The 21,426-nt window shown below is 38.3% G+C and overlaps 1 protein-coding gene across 1 annotated transcript; it reads left to right on the top strand.

The window, feature by feature from the left end:
* Positions 1 to 1,332: 1,332 nt before the first annotated feature.
* On the top strand, positions 1,333 to 19,895 carry LOC110450156 (1,5-anhydro-D-fructose reductase-like). Its single transcript, XM_021497439.1, has 9 exons — positions 1,333 to 1,914; positions 10,365 to 10,529; positions 11,236 to 11,352; positions 12,620 to 12,697; positions 13,191 to 13,307; positions 17,357 to 17,368; positions 19,109 to 19,228; positions 19,644 to 19,727; positions 19,875 to 19,895. The coding sequence occupies exons 1-9, from the start codon at positions 1,834 to 1,836 to the stop codon at positions 19,893 to 19,895; spliced, it is 795 nt and encodes a 264-aa protein (XP_021353114.1). The 5' UTR covers positions 1,333 to 1,833.
* Positions 19,896 to 21,426: the final 1,531 nt, after the last annotated feature.

Below are 21,426 nucleotides of genomic sequence, written 5' to 3'. Positions count from 1 at the left end.
TTCTTTAGAACTCTAATTACTTCATTCATAAATCCATTATTATACACATTGGTCCCTATAACTGCCATAAAAAGACGAGTAAAAAACACAAAATATGATATACAATTTTTCTCCAAGTTACAAAATCTTCCAAACAATGATAATTTCTTGGTATCTATGTATGCTTCTAAACTTAACCACCCATGTTGAATTATCATGTGGAAATATGGCACTCCATAACACTAATTGTTGCTTTATCAGGCGCTAACTATTAGTCCTATGCCACCTGGCTAATATCTCCCTATGTGTGTATGACTGCGTGTGTGCTGGAGATGTGTTGTGTTCTGTTTGTAGTGGGACCGTCCTTCCAACGGCATCTTTCATATAGTGCAACCTCGCTTGAATGCTACAGCACAGATACCACAACATCCACCCCAGACCATTTTATACTCCACCTGGCCGGGTAAACACTTTCTCTGATATTCCAATTACTCAAAGAAGTGGAAGAAAATCCATACTTGGGGGTGACCATTCACAACGCCATGAAGTGAAGTGGGACTCTCATATCCGTATCACAACCAACAAGGCAAATTCCACTCTCGGATTCCTATAAGACGAAACCTGCGAAAGTGTCCAGCGTCACTGAAACTGACCGCATACAAATCGTTGGTGAGATCTGTCCTGGAATACAGCTGCACGATATGGGACCCTAATTACCAGCAAAACAACATCCACTCGCTGGAAAAGGTACAACGCCGCGCTGTCCGATTTATAACATCAAACTATAGAAGGGACAGCAGTGTAACAGAAATGATGGACACTCTAAAACTAACACCACTAAAGGATCGCAGGCGAGACCATCAGCTTGCCCTTTTTTATAAGATCGTAAAGGGGCTGTATATATGTATAGTGGCCATACCTATATCACATATTAACTTCATCAAACACCCGTACCTGATCAAAAATTAGTGAAAATAACCGACATTTCCAGTGTAATACGGACATATTGAAAATTCATTTTTTCCTCGAACAACAACAGAGTGGAATAACCTACCAGAAGACCTCGTCAAAATGCAAGAACTTAAAAGCTTCAAGACAGCACTACAAACTGAAACAAAACTGGGGGGTGGGGGGTTAACTTTAGTCCGAATTATTCTGACGTTTTATCGACTTTTTTCATATCGGTCTTTCGTCGATTAATCAACGACAGACCGATATGAAAAAGTTGATAAAACGTCAGAATAATTCGGACTAGGTTAACTACTGATGACTATAACAGCTTAAGTTCACCCGTCTTAATATGCAAGTTGTACCGCGGTAGGCAAACTGTCATGAGCAAGATTCGAGATATGCATGCATTGGTCTACACATGTGCCGTTAGCTGTTTCGGTGCAACTTGAAACCAAACTTCTCAGCCATGACAGCAAACTAAGACTGTTGACACTATGCATGGTTGAAGATAAAAACTGTCCATTGAGCTTACTTTACATTCGACTTGCTCGGGCACTACACATCAACCAGACTACTTCCTTCAGAGGATATCCGAAGTTACTCTAATAAGGTCTTAGGTCACCGGGTCAAGGGGAAACGAAGTGTAAGCACGCATCAACTGGACGAGACATCGCTATCTTTATCATAAACCAAGGCGATATAATACATGTGTATGCATCTTCCTTAGAATGTAATGCACAGGACCCGTACGCTACACATCTAACGTAACAAAACGGAACGTCACCACATATGTTTTACTGAAATAGCAGAAGTCGGTCACGCCGAAGCTGCCGGACTTCACGTTACACTCGCAGTGAGCGGTTATCTTCAACCATATAGTGTCAACAGTCTAAGTTTGCTGTCATGGCTGAGAAGTTGGGTTTCAAGTTGCAAAGTGGGAATGTGATGCCAGCGATTGGTTTAGGAACATATGCACCGAAACAGGTAACGGACCTAACGGCACATGTGTACACAAACACATGCATACCGTGGTAGGCAAACTGTCATGAGCTAATTAAAGTCGTGATTATTTTGCAATGAAAGATTACGAGAAAGTAAGACGGGTGAATTTTAGCTGTTAGTCATCAGTAATTGTTGCTACAATTAATTATGTACAACAATTCCAAGCAAACAGATTTTTTTTTATTCACCCAGTTTTTATTATAGGTTTATTGACAGGCGAGGCTAAAACCATGTGGTTACACAGTATTTATGTAACATATTCTGTAGGTCGATATATGTAACAGATCTAGATGGGAAAATGACAGGTATTCATATCGGAGATATTAAAACTGACGCTACTGGGCAGACATTCGCCAGTAACTGGTGACTGGGGTATAGTTCCCCTTCACACCTTAATCCCTCTGGTCTAAGGAGGAGACCTCTATAAGCTGTTTTTACTACCCAGGTTCAGTTATCCTCTTGCCAAGTCTAATATATATGCACACTATTTGAAACAATGGTTTATCACAGACACCCAAACTCTAGGTGTTTCAGAACCTGCAATTAAAACCTACAATTCAGTTGTAGATTTTGTGGTACTTTTTTGTTAACACATATATATACACTGCAGAATATTAAATAATAAATATGTGACACAGAACACTAAAAATAAAAAAACAGCCCCAGGTCGAAACATTAGTAATAGTGACGAAAAACTTATTAAGCTTCCTGTTTACCAGAAATCACCCAGTCTAGTTTCGATAGAGATGCATATAGCTGTATTTATGGAAAATGTTCACCATATCATGGTGGAATCTGCTATAATATTGTAATACCTGCACTTTTCCACTAACAGTAACTTTGTGCCTTTAAGTTTATGCTGCCAAGTAAAAAAAAAAGCATTGTTCATCAGTATAATGATGCAGACTGGATTACCTGCCTTAGTGCCATTCGTCTCTGCTAGGCTTTACTCTTTGATACAGTGGCAGGTCATGGCCACCATTTTGGTCAGGATCTTGACCAGACAAGCACCGAGTCACTCTGTCAGTTCAATTCAATCAATGAATCTTTGGTTTGGTTTTTGCTTCAGAATCCCCTCTTGTTCACAAATGAATTGTTGAAACATGAATAAAGCTGATATTTTATATAAATGCCTAATTGCTTGAAGTTAAGTCTGTCTAGAGTTTCAAGGTCCTGGGTTGGAATTCCTGTCTTGCCCTAACTCTTGCATTTACTGTATGTGAGTGTGCTAATGACAAGCGCAGAAAAATAAATGACATCTTTCTAACATATACAGTAATATATCGTAAAAGGTTTTAATTTCATCGCGTTGCCTTTTCCCAATTGTGGCATCGGAGATTTCACAATTTGTGACGTCGCGTCATTGTTGAGCCATCGTGACGTCATGTCGCTTGAAATAGGGTGTAAGGTTAATAGAATCTCTCACCCCCTTGGGGATGAGATAGGGGAATCCCAACCGGAGGGGGAAGATTCTTAAGTTGCCAAATACAAGGCTATGCCGAGTGTTTGGCAACTTGGGGATCTTTTCCTGAGAGTTGAGATTCCCCTATCTCACCAACAAGGGGGTGAATGATTCCTTTTTCTCTTACCCAGTTCACACATTGTGTATCATATACAATGTACAGCAATGTAATGATAACGTTATATGCTAAATTCAGGGTTAACGTGAGGTTAATGGATTGTTGCCGTGACATCATTGTATTGTTGAAGTGACGTCATACCATTGTAACCCTAGGGTGAGGCAAGGAAATCTTACACCAGTAAAAAGTGTAGATACACCTGTCCAGGGTAAGAGAAAGACATTTCTTACACCCCTTTCTTACCCTGGGACCAATAGAATCTTACATGGGTCTGTTCTGTGGGCAGGGATATCTCAACCCTCGTGTAAGAGTTTGGCTGGCCAGCCAAACTCTTACATGAGGGTTCAGATATCCCTGTCCATGGAACAGCTTGACCTATATATGTTTGATTGTTTTTCTCACATACTTACAAATAATCATCGATCTAATTCTTCCGCCAAAACCAAAAACCTCTAGGGTTGAAACGGAGGATTCCCCATTTGCAACAAGGGTATGACATCACGGAAACAATACAATGATGTCATGTCGACAATTCATTATTATGATGCATAGCGTGTGTCAGCTGTCTTTCCCTACCCTGTGTAAGATAGAGTTATCTTTTCCCTAGCAACAATGGGATCACCCTGTGAGGTATGTGAGAAAGCTCTATCTTACACATAGGGAAATGAGAGAAATATACATGTACATGTAAACTGGTGACAAAGTAGTTCAGTTGGTTCAAGTCTGTCTAGAGTTATATAAGGTCCTGGGTTTGAATCCTGTTGTATTTTTCCTTTCCAGTTGAAAAATTTCAAAACTACATTGATGGGATACAGAGTTGAACCTAAACAAACCATCACATCATGTACAACTTACATCACATACACAATATGCATTGTTAACCATTTTAACATGACTGTCTCAGCTTTGGATAGGGTGATCAGTAATGATTTCTATCAACTTTTACTTACACATTTAGGAAGGATAAAATACAGTGCTGCCTATTTAAATAGGCCTCTTTAAATAGGCAGCACTTTTTATGCCCCCGCCATAAAATGGGGGGGCATATAGCGTTACCCATGTCCGTCCCGTCCCATCCCGTCCGGTCCCGATTCAATGTAAACACTTAGCAACTTCATTCTTTGACAGATTCTGGTCAAACTTTATACAAAGGTCAAGTATGAGTATACTTCAAACATCTTTGTATTTCAGGGATCCAAGGTCAAGGCCAAGGTCAAACTTGCTATATATAGAAAATCGTCCCGTCCCGTCCCAATTCAATGTAAACACTTAGCAACTTCATTCTTAGACAGATTTTGGTCAAACTTTATGCAAAGTTCAAGTATGGGTATACTTCGGACACCGTTGTATTTCAGGGATCCAAGGTCAAGGCCAAGGTCACACTTGCTATATATAGAAAATCATCAACTGATTCAATTTAAACACTTAGCAACTTCATTCTTTCATGGATTTTGGTCAAACTTTATGCAAAGGTCAAGTATGAGTATACTTCGGACATTGTTGTGTTTCAGGGTTCCAAGGTCAAGGTCACTGTTGCTATATATAAAAAATCATCTGCTGTTCAATTTAAACGCTTAGCAACTTCATTCAATATGTTATGGAGATGGTAATAACATACAGGAAAAACATATGAATATTAAAATCAACTTTAAGTGAAGTACCTTGTGTGTGTGCATGTTTCAGGGTATCAAGATCAAAGTGGTTGTAACTTTTTATAGAACACTGAAACTAACTTCACATGGCATCGTGGGGGCATTTCTGTCTTACAGACATTTTCTAGTTACTTTTAATTTGACTCGCCCGTAATCGATATGGTAATCTTTGGTCAACTTGACAGGTCATCTGTGGACAAAGATTCAACTACTCCTGAATTTGATAGGTTTATTATGGAGTCGTGAAGTTTAACTGTTTTAATAATTTAACCATTTTTTACAACTCAATGAACTCCTACTTTAATTTATGTTCCATGATCTCTGGTGATTTTGACTATTAATTTACGTGATATTGACTTTTCATGACCCACCTGTCATGAACACATGTAAACATTATGGATTTTGGTATATTTGCGGAATGTCAACATGAACGGATTAAGAAAAGATTTAGACTGAGCTCTTCTTCTTTGGAGATATAATACAGAGCACTGGGAGGCTTTAAATACCTTATAGTGAACAGCAATGTTATGAAAAAAAAAAGAATCATCACTTTTTGCACTGGAAAGTTATGGCATGTATGAGTATGGGAAATTTAAAACTGTGAGGCTCATCATTAAATCTGTAAACTCAATATGTCAGTTTGATAAAAGCTTGATAAATTATCATATGTGAACGATATGAGTATGTCGACACTCTATAACTGGTTCTGAGCTGATATGACAAATTTTATGATAATTTATTTAAATTATTTGTTGACAGGTTAAATGGTTTCCTGATCATAAGTCTCAAGTAGTTTCCATCACATGCTAATTATAAAAACATTTACCCTGTATATTAACTTCCTATGTTTGTAGAACTTATTTACAATTCATTCAGAAAATAAAAGTATGACAAAAAAATTAAGTATAGTTGAACATGTGTATGTTCTGGATCACTTCTTCAGGATTGAACCTACTTATTTATCTGTTACAAACAAATTCTCAAGAGCATGTGTGATATGGAGCAGGTGTGATATGGAGCAGGTGTGATACTGATAGGAAGTAGGTGTGATACAGAACAGGTGTGATATGGAGCAGGTGTGATAGATGTGATACGGAGCAGGCGTGATAGGGAGCAGGTGTGATAGGTATGATAGGGAGCAGGTGTGATAGGAAGTAGGTGTGATAGGTATGATAGGAAGCAGGTGTGGTAGGGAGCAGGTGTGATAGGGAGCAGGGGTGATAGGTGTGATAGGAAGCAGGTGTGATAGGTGTGATAGGGGATACAGAACATGTGTGATAGGGAGCGGGTGTGATACAGAGCAGGTGTGATAGGGAGCAGGTATAGGGAGGGAGCAGGTGTGATAGGTGTGATACGGAACAGGTTTGATAGGGAGTAGGTGTGATACGGAGCAGGTGTGATAGGAAGTAGATGTGATACAGAACATGTGTGATAGGGAGCGGGTGTGATACAGAGCAGGTGTGATAGGGAGCAGGTATGATAGGAAGCAGGTGTGATAGGGAGCAGGTATGATAGGTGTGATACAAAACATGTGTGATACGGAGCAGTTGTGATAAGGAGCAGGTGTGATAGATGGGATACGGAGCAGTTGTGATAAGGAGCAGGAGTGATAGATGTGATACGGAGCAGTTGTGATAAGGGGCAGGTGTGATAGATGTGATACGGAGCAGGTGTGATAGGGAGCAGGAGTGATAGGTGTGATACAGAACATGTGTTATAGGGAGCAGGTGTGATACAGAGCAGGTGTGATAGGGAGCAGGTGAGATAGGTGTGATACGGAACAGGTTTGATAGGGAGTAGGTGTGATACGGAGCAGGTGTGATAGGTGTGATAGGGGATACAGAACATGTGTGATAGGGAGCAGGAGTGATACAGAGCAGGTGTGATAGGTGTGATACGGAACAGGTTTGATAGGGAGCAGGTGTGATAGGTGTGATATAGAACATGTGTGATAGGGAGCAGGTGGGATAGGTGTGATAGGGAGCAGGTGTGATACAGAGCAGGTGTGATAGGGAGCAGGTGGGATAGGTATGATAGGAAGCAGGTGTGGTAGGGAGCAGGTGTGATAGGGAGCAGGTGTGATAGGGGTGATAGGGAGCAGGTGTGATAGGAAGTAGGTGTGATAGGTATGATAGGAAGCTGATATGGAGTAGGTGTGATACGGAGCAGGTGGGATAGGGAGCAGGTGTGATAGGGAGCAGGTGTTATATGAAGTAGGTGTGATAGGGAGCAGGTGTGATAGGGGTCATAGGGTGATATGGAGTAGGTGCGATACGGAGCAGGTGTGATAGGGAGCAGGGGTGATAGGTGTGATAGGAAGCAGGTGTGATAGGGAGCAGGGGTGATAGGTATGATAGGAAGCAGGTGTGGTAGGGAGCAGGTGTGATAGGGAGCAGGGGGGATAGGGAGCAGGTGTGATATGAAGTAGGTGTGATAGGGGGCAGGTGGGATAGGTGTGATACAGAACATGTGTGATAGCAGGTGTGATACTGATAGGAAGTAGGTGTGATACAGAACAGGTGTGATAGGGAGCAGGTGTGAGTGATACGGAGCAGGTGTGCTAGGTGTGATACGGAACAGGTTTGATAGGGAGCAGGTGTGATAGGTGTGATACGGAGCAGGTGTGATAGATGTGATACGGAGCAGTTGTGATAAGAAGCAGGTGTGATAGATGTGATACGGAGCAGTTGTGATAAGGGGCAGGTGTGATAGATGTGATACGGAGCAGGTGTGATAGGGAGCAGGTGTGATAGGTGTGATACAGAACATGTGTGATAGGGAGCAGGTGTGATACAGAGCAGGTGTGATAGGTGTGATACGGAACAGGTTTGATAGGGAGCATAAGTGATAGGGAGGGAGCAGGTGTGATAGGTGTGATAGGGAGCGGATGTGATACAGAGCAGGTGTGATGGGGAGCATGTGTTATAGGGTGATATGCAGGTGTGATAGGGAGCAGATATAATACAGAGCAGGTGTGATGGGAGCATGTGTTATAGGGTGATAAGGGGTAGGTGTGATACGGAGCAGGTGTGATAGGGAGCAGGTGTGATAGGTATGATAGGAAGCAGGTGTGATAGGGGTGATACGGAACAGGTTTGATAGGGAGAAGGTATGATACGGAGCAGGTGTGTTAGGGAGCAGGTGTGATAGGGACCATGGGTTATAGGGTGATATGGAGTAGGTGTGATACGGCGCAGGTGTGATAGGTGTGATACGGAACAGGTTTGATAGGGAGTAGGTATGATACGGAGCAGGTGTGATAGGGAGCAGGTGTGATAGGGACCATGTGTTATAGGGTGATATGGAGTAGGTGTGATACGGAGCAGGTGTGATAGGGAGCAGGTGTGATAGGGAGCAGGTGTGATACAGAGCAGGGGTGATGGGGAGCATGTGTTATAGGGTGATAGGGAGTAGGTGCGATACGGAGCAGGTGTGATAGGGAGCAGGGGTGATAGGGACCATGTGTTATAGGGTGATATGGAGGTGTGATATGGAGCAGGTGTGATACAGAGCAGGTGTGATATGAGTGATACGGAACAGGTTTGATAGGGAGCAGGTGTGATAGGGACCATGGGTTATAGGGTGATATGGAGTAGGTGTGATACGGAGCAGGTGTGATAGGGAGCAGGGGTGATAGGGAGGGAGCAGGTGTGATAGGAGTGATAGGGAGCGGATGTGATACAGAGCAGGTGTGATGGGGGGCATGTGTTATAGGGTGATATGGAGTAGGTGTGATACAGAGCAGGTGTGATAGGTGTGATACGGAACAGGTTTAATAGGGAGTAGGTATGATACGGAGCGGGTGTGATAGGGAGCAGGTGTGATAGGAAGTAGGTGTGATACAGAATATGTGTGATAGGGAGCAGGTGTGATACGGAGCAGGTGTGATAGGAAGTAGGTGTGATACAGAACATGTGTGATAGGGAGCAGGTGTGATACAGAGCAGGTGTGATATGTGTGATACGGAACAGGTTTGATAGGGAGCATAAGTGATAGGGAGGGAGCAGGTGTGATAGGTGTGATAGGGAGCGGATGTGATACAGAACAGGTGTGATGGGGAGCATGTGTTATAGGGTGATATGCAGGTGTGATAGGGAGCAGATATAATACAGAGCAGGTGTGATGGGAGCATGTGTTAAAGGGTGATATGGAGCAGGTGTGATACGGAGCAGGCGTAATAGGGAGCAGGTGTGATAGGTATGATAGGAAGCAGGTGTGATACAGAGCAGGTGTGATAGGGAGCAGGTGTGATAGGGAGCAGGTGTGTTAGGAAGCAGGTGTGATAGGAAGCAGGTGTGATAGGGAGCAGGTGTGATAGGAAGCAGGTGTGATAGGGAGCAGGTGTGATAGGTGTGATAGGAAGCAGGTGTGATAGGAAGCAGGTGTGATAGGGAGCAGGTGTGATAGGAAGCAGGTATGATAGGAAGCAGGTGTGATAGGGAGCAGGTGTGATAGGGAGCAGGTGTGATAGGTGTGATAGGGAGCAGGCATACAGAAGTGCTCCACTATTCAGTTATGTTTAGTCCTCTATAAGGGATGCAGGTTATACTTACCATAATAGCCACATGTTATTTTATCTCCATAACCTTGCTCTACTGGCATGGATGACTAAAGACATGTTAAACATTTCTCCCTGACATTGGGTCACAGTGGTCAGCAAAAGTATAAATAAACCTTTTGTGACCGATTAACAGAAAAGGAACATCAATCCCTTTAGCGCATTAAATTACAGGTGTAAAACACAGGTAGATGTAAAAGAGGATATTTTCACACTTGTACCCTCAAACTTTTGTTAGTGTGAAAAGGTTTGCTGTGGTACAAAATGCAGAGCTGCAATTGAATTGCTGTATCAGTATATTGTATCAATAAAAACACAATGCTGGTTGTATTTAAAGTATTAAACTTAATTCCTTTATTCCTCTATTACATTTTATTAGTAAGGAGCTCTATTGAACCCACCCCTATTTATAGGACACTACTCACATAGTTATATATAAGGAGTGTTGAATCACCTGTTATTTATTAATATTGTATCATTATCAATACTTTTTCAATAGAATTACTGTATCAATTCAGTTCATCACTATTTTCAAATTTTCCACTTTACGGTATCCATTGCAACAGCTCTCTGGGTTTGTATTCTTAACAGATGTTTTATTAAAAAGAAACTTTCTGATGGTTTTATTCATTGTTTGTACAGGGAGAGGATGAAGTAATAAAAGCTGTTAAAGTGGGAGTTCGTGCTGGGTACCGCCACCTTGACTGTGCTGCCATCTACAGGAATGAACGTGCGGTGGGTCACGCCATCAAGGAGCTGATCATTGAGGACACAATCACAAGAGAAGATATATTTGTCACTAGCAAGGTTAATGTTCGGCCAAGTGGATACTGTATTTCATGTACACATATAATCTCCAAGTTGAATTGCAATCAGAGAACTCAGAGGTGGGAAGTGAATTATGTGTTTAGAATAATACAAACTGTAGTGAGATCAGTTGAAACTTTTAGTGGATTTTGAAGTAAGTAGTGAGATATTTCTGTGAATAAGTCAGAAATTAGTTAGACTTTTAAAATAGAAATAAAAAAATATATATAACTTAGTATTATCTCGTTTTATTCTTTAGCCTCTACGTTGGAACCAATATAGGGAGATTTGTGGGTATTATAGGGAGATTTGTGGGTATTATAAGGGAGATTTGTGGGTATTATAAGGGAGATTTGTTGGTATTATAAGGGAGTGGTATTATAAGGGAGATTTGTGGGTACTATCAGGGAGATTTGTGGGTACTATAGGGAGATTTGTGGGTATTATCAGGGAGTTCTGCACATGACATCAGAGGGATAACAACTAACCCTTGAATGAATTAGTAAATTAAAGCATGCAGCAAATTACAATTATCTTCATTAAGATTGAAAAGAAATAATCTTCTATGGTACAAAATCGTTCTACATATAATTTCCTTTGTAGTTATATTGGCAGCAGCATGGAATTATGAAAATAATCAGTAATAAGAAATGTTTAAGTAGATAGAATGTGTATTGGATGCAGATATGTTGTTTATCTTTCATAGTTATGGAATACCTGTCACAGACCTGACCTTGTGCTCTCTAGTCTGAAGAAGAGTCTATATGACCTTGGCCTGACCTATTTGGACCTTTACCTTATTCACTGGCCAATGGGATTACAGGTAATTAATGACTGCTTATTTTTGATAGATTTATCAATATATTTCTCATTCAATTTTTGCATGTTATAAAAATCAAAGTATTTAGTACAAAAAACAGCTGTGTGTGTATATGTTTCTACTACTTCATGAATCCTTATTTTAGATTCTTTTTAATGTAATAATATGCCTTGATCAGCCTGTGAAATAGTGGATAAAATCAATTTAATAATAATGATAATACTTGTAGTTCGAGGTTCTTATATACCGCTTTATCACAACTTAGTTTGTAGGTTGTCTCAAAACGGTTCACAAATTATTATCCATGGTTATAGAGCCTTTGCAACCATCCAATACCTTTCTCAACTCCCTGGGGAGTATACAGGCGGTGCTGCCATTTCGACGCTCACAGCTACATGTAGCACTGCCCAACTGCGTACTTATTTACAGCCGAGTAGACTGGAACAAGCAGAGTAACACACAGTGCCATGCCATGACTCAAACCCGCATAACGAGCCTGGTGTCCTACCACTAGACTACTGTTCCTCCAACTTAATTGGATTGTTTATCAAAACAAGTGACCCCATGGTAGCAGAGGGATGGGGCTCAAATGGGGATGAAGAGATTTTAAAAAAGCTTGGTCTAAAACTTCATAAGGCCAAGAGAACTCATTGTTGTTTAAATGAAGCTGTAAGGTCAAATATACACAGGACATTTAAAAGGAATTTAATTGACCAGCTGATGTATCACTTGGCCACAGGGACTGGTATAAAAATAAATTTGTTGTCCCTCTGGGGGTGGAGTAGCTTGGGCGCAATATGGAATGAGAAAAAATATTTGAAAGAATACCTCTTCAGCATGGATCAAGGGATTTGCTTGATTTCTAGCAAATTTGATCACAGGGACAATGATACTGCAACATTGTAATACAATTTTTAATTTCATCAGATCAATTTTAATCAGAAGTTGTACAAATGTTCCTGTCTTTGCACTAACCAAGTTTTGTTTGATAAGTAACAACTCTGAGATGGCCAAAATTGTTTATAGTTTAGTGAAAACATTTAAGCTATTTTTATAGTTCAGTAACAAAAATAAGTGGGCTATACAGGCCCTGTGCCTTTTTGAGGTTAGCATTTTGTGAACATGCAGGAAGAATGAGAGAAAGGATGCAAGCATGATAACTGAATTAAAAAAAAAAAGCTAGGTGTAATGGGATTTATTTGGTATATTACCTCGTATACAATTCAAACTTGGAATGTTATATGAAATTATTTATGATCGGATATTCCAGGAAGGTGGTGAGTTTCTGCCTAAGGATGAAGATGGCACAGTGTTATTCTCAGAAGTTGATTTTGTCGAGACCTGGAAGGTAAGCTAGAGCTGTTAGCATTTATTTTCAATCATTACAATAGTCTTATTTTGGAATAATTTTATTTTTGATTGATCTTTATGTAAATTTAAGTTCTTTTCATTATTTATATAACTGAAACAAGAGATGTAAAAATGCATGGTTAGAGAAGGGTTCGAAACGGGGACTCTGCAAACTCTTTAAGACGGATGCTCTACCAATTGAGCTACCCTGGTCACTGATGATCGACCCTCTAAAGTTCCACTACATTTATTCAAATCCTAGTTGTCTGTAGATTTACATTGAGTCAAGTGGACTATGAATGATTAGTAAATTCCAGGTTGAAGATATTGCATGGTTTTTATTTCTTTGTTACTTGATGTTTGATTGGTTGACCTAATTGTGTATTGAGATGCATTATTTGACTGGTTGACTTATTTGTATATTTTGGGAAGTATAACTTGATTGATTGACAGTGTAATAATTTGATATGTATAATTTGATTGATTGACAGGCCCTGGAGGATTGCGTGGATGAGGGTCTTGTCAGAGACATTGGTTTATCAAACTTTAACAGTCAACAGATATCACAGATAATGGAAATTGCTCGCATACGTCCCAGTAACAATCAGGTAAAGTTAAACTCTCTACTGAGTACTAGAAGTACAGTGCGGGTAACAATCGGGTAAAGTTACACACTCTACTGAGTACTAGAAGTACAGTGCGGGTAACAATCAGGTAAAGTTACACACTCTACTGAGTAGTACAGTGCGGGTTACAATCGGGTAAAGTGACACACTCTACTGAGTAGTACAGTGCGGGTAACAATCGGGTAAAGTTACACACTCTACTGAGTAGTACAGTGCGGGTAACAATCAGGTATAGTTACACACTCTACTGAGTAGTACAGTGCAGGTAACAATCGGGTAAAGTTGCACACTCTACTGAGTAGTACAGTGCGGGTAACAATCGGGTCTAGTTACACACTCTACTGAGTAGTACAGTGTGGGTAACAATCAGGTAAAGTTACACACTCTACTGAGTAGTACAGTGCGGTTAACAATCGGGTAAAGTTACACACTCTACTGATTAGTACAGTGCCGGTAACAATCGGGTAAAGTGACACACTCTACTGAGTAGTACAGTATGGGTAACAATCAGGTAAAGTTACACACTCTACTGAGTAGTACAGTGCGGGTAACAATCAGGTAAAGTTACACACTCTACTAAGTAGTACAGTGCGGTTAACAATCGGGTAAAGTTGCACACTCTACTGAGTAGTACAGTGCGGGGAACAATCGGGTAAAGTGACACACTCTACTGAGTACTAGAAATCCAGTGCGGGTAACAATCGGGTAAAGTTACACTCTCTCCCGAGTACTAGAAATACAGTGCGGGTAACAATCAGGTAAAGTTTCACACTCTACTGAGTAGTACAGTGCGGGCAACAATCGGGTAAAGTTACACACTCTACTGCGTACTAGAAATACAGTGCGGGTAACAATCAGGTAAAGTTTCACACTCTACTGAGTAGTACAGTGCGGGTAACAATCGGGTAAAGTGACACACTCTACTGAATATAGAGTAGTACAGTGCGGGTAACAATCAGGTAAAGTTTCACACTCTACTGAGTAAAAGTTCTACTTTTAAAGTTTGGTTAATGACATATGTTTCATTCTTTCATATATGCCATGGTGTAAATGTGTAGATTCAGATTTGTTCAATTCAAAAAACCCTGCAAACTTAACTGATGCCTTCCTTAGAGGTCAAAGTTCAACATTTATGTCTCCCCTTGTCCATGGCATAACNTAAACAATTAATGTAACATACATAAACTATTAATATAAAATACATATACAATTAATGTAAAATACATATATACAATTGATATTAAATACTTTAATACAATTAAAATAAAATGTATAAACAATTAATGTAAAATACATATACAATTAATGTAACATACCTTCACAAAAATACTTATACGATTAATATAAAATACATGTACAATTAATTGACAATTAGTATAAAATACACATACAATTGATATAAAATAATTATACAGTTAATATGAAATACAGTTAATATAAAATACAATTAATATAAAATACACATACAATTGATATAAAATAAACATGGTCAATTAAGATAAAATACTTAATATACAGTTAATATAAAATACTGATACAATTAATGTAAAATCCATATACATGTACAGTTAATATAAAATACTTAAACAATTAATATAGGATGCTTATAAATTAGCCCGAGGTTAAAGAATATACAGTTCCTGCACTGTATCTTCTCTGGAAATGTTGTATCTATTTCACAGTGAGGAACTCCTGGAAACCCAAGAAAACTCATTCACACATGTTAGTGATCTGACTGGTAAAGTAACCTTGCAGAATAAGCAAGAAGCAAAAACTAAACTGGTGTGTTTTCAGATTTTACTTGAAAGTTCAAGAGGATTTGAATGTCTCAGTTCTACCAGAAGGTTGTTCCACAATGAAGCAGCTGATTTGTGAAAGCATCTCTCTACGTAGATGATAGTGTGTGTTCGTGGAACATATATAATGTCTCAGTTCTACCAGTAGGCTGTTCCACAATGAAGCAGCTGATTTGTGAAAGCGTCTCTCTCCGTAGATGATAGTACATGTTCGTGGAACATATATAATGTCTCAGTTCTACCAGAATGCTGTTCCACAATGAAGCAGCTGATTTGTGAAAGCGTCTCTCTCCGTAGATGATTGTACATGTTTGCGGAACATATATAATGTCTCAGTTCTACCAGTAGGCTGTTCCAAAATGAAGCAGCTGATTTGTGAAAGCGTCTCGCTCCGTAGATGATTGTACATGTTTGTGGAACATATATAATGTCTCAGTTTTACCAGAAGGCTGTTCCACAATGAAGCAGATGATTTGTGGAAGTGTCTCTCTCGTAGATGATAGTACATGTTCGTGGAACATATATAATGTCTCAGTTTTACCAGAAGGCTGTTCCACAATGAAGCAGCTGATTTGTGACAGTGTCTCTCACCGTAGATGATAGTACATGTTCGTGGAACATATATAATGTCTCTGTTTCCGAGCATAGAGATCTACATGGCCTATAAATCCTTATCCATTTCTGAAGGTAACATGGGGCCAGACCATTAAGGGATTTGAAAGTATATACAAGAATTTACATATTGACTACAGTATTCAACAGGAAGCCTATGTAGTGTTCTCAAACTAAAGTAATACATTTGTATAATCATTCTATTTGGTGTGAGCTACTAGCCGTGCTGCAGAATTTGGTACTTTCTGAAGTTTGTGAACCACGTTTTTATTAACACCATGCATAAGGGCATTTCTATGGTCTAAGCATGTTGTCACAAGCCTCTTGCATTCCATTTCAGTTATGAAATGTATATTATTAATATTCCAGTTGTCTGATCCTCTATCATCTGATCATGTGATATTGTAATTTGTTTGTTTCCATGTTTCCCTGCAGCACATTTAGGGGTGTAGTACTGGAACCAGGGAGTCCCTCTGTTCTTGTGGCCCGCCGTATGTCTTCTCAACCTATTTTTATGCAACTCATTACACATGAACATTACTTTAGGAAATTGTGTTCTTGAGATTTGCTTTTGATTTGGTTGATTTTGTGGGAATTTATCCCTTTTGTGATATTCTTTTATAACCTTTTAGCTGAAGTACAGCTACTTTCCATCTTTAACCATATTTGTGAAAAGTACACATGATCTATACTCTTGGTACTTGTGGGGTTGTGATTTATTTTTATTTTGACTGCTGCAATAGGAGTTATGCCCCCTTAATGAATTTCATTCACATATTTTATCTGAAGTGAAACTACTACTTATCTTTTGTGCCAATATTTATGAAACTCTTCCAGTTTTCCATTGGTGCACAGTTTTAATTTTGTATCTGAGATGGAAATATTTACTCATTAAATCGTGTTTAATCAGTCTTTCTGATTTCAGATCTAGAAAAAAATCATATTGACTCAGCATTTTCAATTTTTTGAAGAAATGATAATTCCAAACATGAACAAACAACTTTTACAGTAATTATTTACAGGAATTTACCTTAACGGTGAGGCTAAGGGGATTAAGGAAATGTAATCCTGTCAGTTACTCATATTTTTCAATTTCATATGTCATTAAGCACAGCGTATATAACTGACTTTTTCTTGGTCAAGGTTTAGATTAACAAAATATTTAGGAGGTCTATAAGAAATCTATATCATATAAACCAATTGTCTTTGTATAGAATGTTGATTCTAAATTCTAAAACTGATCACAAATTTGTGTTTGACCTTCTGGGGTGAAAAACAAGGTCACCATTACTATAAGAGTAGGTGTTGCCGTCATGGCTTAATTTACAGACTACATCTGTTATTCAATTGTCACGAAACATAAAATGCATGTTCACAAACATCACCATTTGTGTGAGTTCATATTTTGAAATTTCTAAGCTCTTGGTTATTATGAATAGATTATTTGACATCATCAACCCTAAGTTTATCCATATACCCTTTTTATTTTCTGCTTTTCTGGTCTCTTCTAAATATAAGGGTATCAGCATCGTTTGAAATACCTTGTTCTATTTACTGATGAGCCTGTCTGCTATTGTTTATTGATATCATATAGCCTGTTAATTTATGAGTTGACTCTTTCAGTGCCTACCAAAGGTATGTACCTTGTACAGTGTACAAAAACACCTGAAGCACTCAATAGTAGACACACCAGCTTGACAATCCCTCCCCCGCCCCTCCCTGCTTATCGGTACAGTGTACAGAGCAGACACATTCATTCCCCCTGTATCCTTGTGCTTAAATTACCTAATGTATCTTAATTAGATTTTCTCAGTAGAGCTAGATTTCTCATCCCAAGTCTAAAGGGGTTTGTATTTAGCAGAAGTGTAAATATCTAAACACCTGGGCCCACCTGTATAAAACATCTCAAAGTTAAGGAAAATCTCAAGCAATGTATTGCCTATGGGAAATCTTAGACTTGAGGAAATCTCCAGAGTTGGGATGTTTCATACAAGTGGACCCTGATCCTTAATCACACGAGGACAGATTTCAGCAAGAAATAGTTTAAAGTACCCCTATTAATCCAAATAATTAAATAGTAAGTATACCTCCACCTTTAACGCATTCACCCATGAAGACACATTTGAACTCTTCCAATTCAAAGGTTTGAATAGTTCATTATGAAATTTCAGGGGTGAATGAGTAAAGCAGTTAGTCAAGAAAGAAGGTGAATATTCTTAAAAAAGAAAACTTCCCCTGTAGAATAAGTTGACAAATTTTCAGCTGTTAAACGTGCAATAAAATGAACATACACATGTTTATTCATCACTAGCTGTACTTGATTATTTGAATTTTAGCATCTCTAATTTTGTGTATTAAATTTATAAATTTTAAATGATATATCGGAGACCAGTAAGAACCTGGTGAGCTAAGGTCATGAGCTGTTATTTAGAATGATAACTCTTTGCCTTAGCTTGTTGATTGTGATTTAGCATTAATTTAAATCTTCCTTTAATTTGAGAACTAAGTAGGAAGTAAACTTTATAAAAAATGAATGAAATTAAATTGGTAGAAATTCTGAAACAAACTGTTAGTTAGTTAATACATCAGTATTTTGGTATAGAATACATATATAAATATGCAACAACTTATTCCAACTTAATTAATACCATGCATGTCAAAGGAGAAATGGAGAAACAAAACTGGGTACCGAAAAAAACCCAAAAACCATGGAGGAATAGAATCATCGGAAAACAAATTAAGCTGACGGAGCAAAATATGGGTGAATATAAAGTATAGAAACAAAACGGAATAGATGAAAGGCAGAGAAACACCTTAGAGTAATAGAAAAGCTGGTCATGGATTTGGCTAATAGAAAAGCTGGTCATGGATTTGGGTAATAGAAAAGCTGGTCATGGATTTGGGTATTTCACAAAATGGGTCAATAGAAAAACAAGTGAGGATAATTGAGATGTAAAAAAAAAGGTTTTTGTGCTGTAGAAAATTAAGTAAAGGTCAGAGGGCAGTACAAAGATAGCTTGTGAATAATGTAAGAAAACAATTTTTTGTGACTGCAAATTAGAAACAGAATTAAAAGCAAAAGTGAAAACTGAGCGAATAGATCAAGAAATAAAATGAATGTAAAATTATTATGGTAAAAGAACATATAAAAAAAGAAATTATTTACTAAAATAGAGAAAAAGCATTTTTTCTAAATTAGTTCAGGGAAAACAAATAGCACCATTTGTTATATAGAGACTAATTATAGACCCTTTGGGTCAGGTGCTAGATTTTTTTCTAAAAAGTATGTAATTTTGATGAATGCACATGTTACTACATAACGCATGATAACTATTAATATTAATAATGATAATAACTTTGTATTGAATGTGGATAAGCAAACAGTGTGTCTGTGTTCACCCTACATGTTATCATTGTAGTGTTCACTTCACCCCACCTCTACAAGAACCAACAGTTCTGGAAATAGCACAGAAAAAAGGAAAAACGCCAGCACAGGTATGCTTATACTATGTACCATATCCAATATTACATGAAGTAAAATGTTCGACTTGATAAGATGTTGAAACGTATGTTTTAAGCCCACCATTGTCAGATTGTACGCTGATTGAAAAGAGAGAAATGAAGGGAAAAGATCAAACTTACATACAGTAGCAATAATACAGACCTGATGATGAGGGTTGCTAAGATCCCTCTTGGATCTCTTGTTTAAATAGTTTTATGAAATGCAAGCTTTTGGTTGAATACTCAAATAAAAAATCAATCAATATTTTTCTTATTAATGTGGAAGAGAGTTTTTTACAGAGATATTTACTGGTTAAAGAAAGAATTAAGAATAAAAAATACCATGTATCAGAATATCATGGCGTAACCAAAAATATTACATTTTTCTGTATTGAATGTTCAATTTCAGGTCATTCTTCGTTTCTTGCTTCAAAAGAAAATCTGTGTTATCCCTAAAAGTGTCACCCCTTCCAGGGTCACTGAGAATTTTCAGGTAAACACAATTCTTGTAAAAACCCACACAATCGTTATTTTTCCATTATTTTCACTTTATTTTACAGATATCCTGTGTAAATTATCTTCCTTTTTTTATTATTTTACTGTTAATCTTTTTTCTTGTTTCATTGACTGCCCTGCTCAGTGTGACAGGATAAGAGATTAACAGTAAAATACAAGAAAAGGAAGATACCCTTTTATGTTCATCAAAGATTTTATGCATGTTTACCACATATTCTTTCTTCTTAAATTTAATTTATTTTGTGTTCTGTGCAGATCATTTGTTGCACATATATCTCTTTCTGTACTCCTCTTGTCCTGTACTCCTTACTTCCTGTACTCCTCACTTCCTCTATTTTTCTCTCTTTGTACAAACTCCTCACTTCTTGAGTGTACTCCTCACTTCCTGCACTCCTCACTTCCTGTACTCCTCACTTCCTGAGTGTAATCCTCACTTCCTGTACTACTCACTTCCTGTACTCCTCTCGTCCTGTACTACTCACTTCCTGTACATTTAACACTTTCTACATGTGCTTTTCATTTCCTGTAAATATCACTTTCAGTACTCCTCACTTCCTGAGTTTTCCCTTCACTTCCTGTATTCCTCACTTCCTGTACTCCTCATTTCCTGTACTCACCTCGTCCTGTACTCCTCACTTCCTGTATTCCTCTCTTCCTGTACTCCTCACTTCCTGTATTCCTCTTGTCCTGTACTCCTCACTTCCTGTTTTCCTCTCGTCCTGTACTCCTCACTTCCTATACTCCTCACTTCCTGTATTCCTCACTTCCTGTACTCCTCACTTCCTGTATTCCTCACTTCCTGTACTCCTCACTTCCTGTACTCCTCACTTCCTGTATTCCTCTCGTCCTGTACTCCTCACTTCCTGTATTCCTCTCGTCCTGTACTCCTCACTTCCTGTACTCCTCACTTCCTGTACACCTCCCTTCCTGTATTTCTCACTTCTTTTACTCCTCACTTCCTGTACATTTAACACTTTCTACATGTGCTTTTCATTTCCTTTAAATATCACTTCCTGTGTTACACATTTATCGCACTCATATATTGTTCTTTTTCAGTTTGTCCATCATTTTGTGCTTTTGTCTGTGCGTCCTAGTAAAAAGTGTGTGTGCATTGTGAAGATATCTCATGAACTCCTCAGATTCTTTTCAAATTACACTATGATATAATTAGATCTGGTGGTCTGATGACACACTCCACTTGACTACTTTGGAACATGTAGGTGTTAGGGAAATAGGGGGTTGGTCTATGCCTGCTTATAATTTAAAAATGGTTAACTGTAAATAAAAAATGTTTTTGCACAAGAATATGTACTCTGATCAATTCAGTATTTTCTGAAAATCATGTTACAAATCTAGTCAAGGATCACCAAAAATAGTAATAGATTTTAGTTGGCAATGATTTGAATTGTTAAATGCGTTCATTACGTATGAGTGTTTGATTCTAATCAAGTTGACATCTTGTTGGAGAAGAAGAAAAATAATAGTGCCATATGATTTCAGAAATATTGCAGACTTTAGGCAACGCAGACATGCACATACATTAGTTCCATATCTTGCAGTTAGAAATTATACGATAGTTTAAAACTAGTCGACTTAGTATGTTTCTATTCCTCACAGTGAAGTAATTTATTGGAATATAAAGTGTATATTCCTCACAGTGAAGTAATTTATTGGAA

The sequence above is a fragment of the Mizuhopecten yessoensis genome, unplaced genomic scaffold (genome assembly GCF_002113885.1).
Source record: "Mizuhopecten yessoensis strain PY_sf001 unplaced genomic scaffold, ASM211388v2 scaffold4999.3, whole genome shotgun sequence".
Taxonomy (NCBI): Eukaryota; Metazoa; Mollusca; class Bivalvia; order Pectinida; family Pectinidae; genus Mizuhopecten; species Mizuhopecten yessoensis.
Note: the sequence above shows the minus strand (reverse complement) of the source record. Positions and strands in the feature narration are given on the sequence as shown.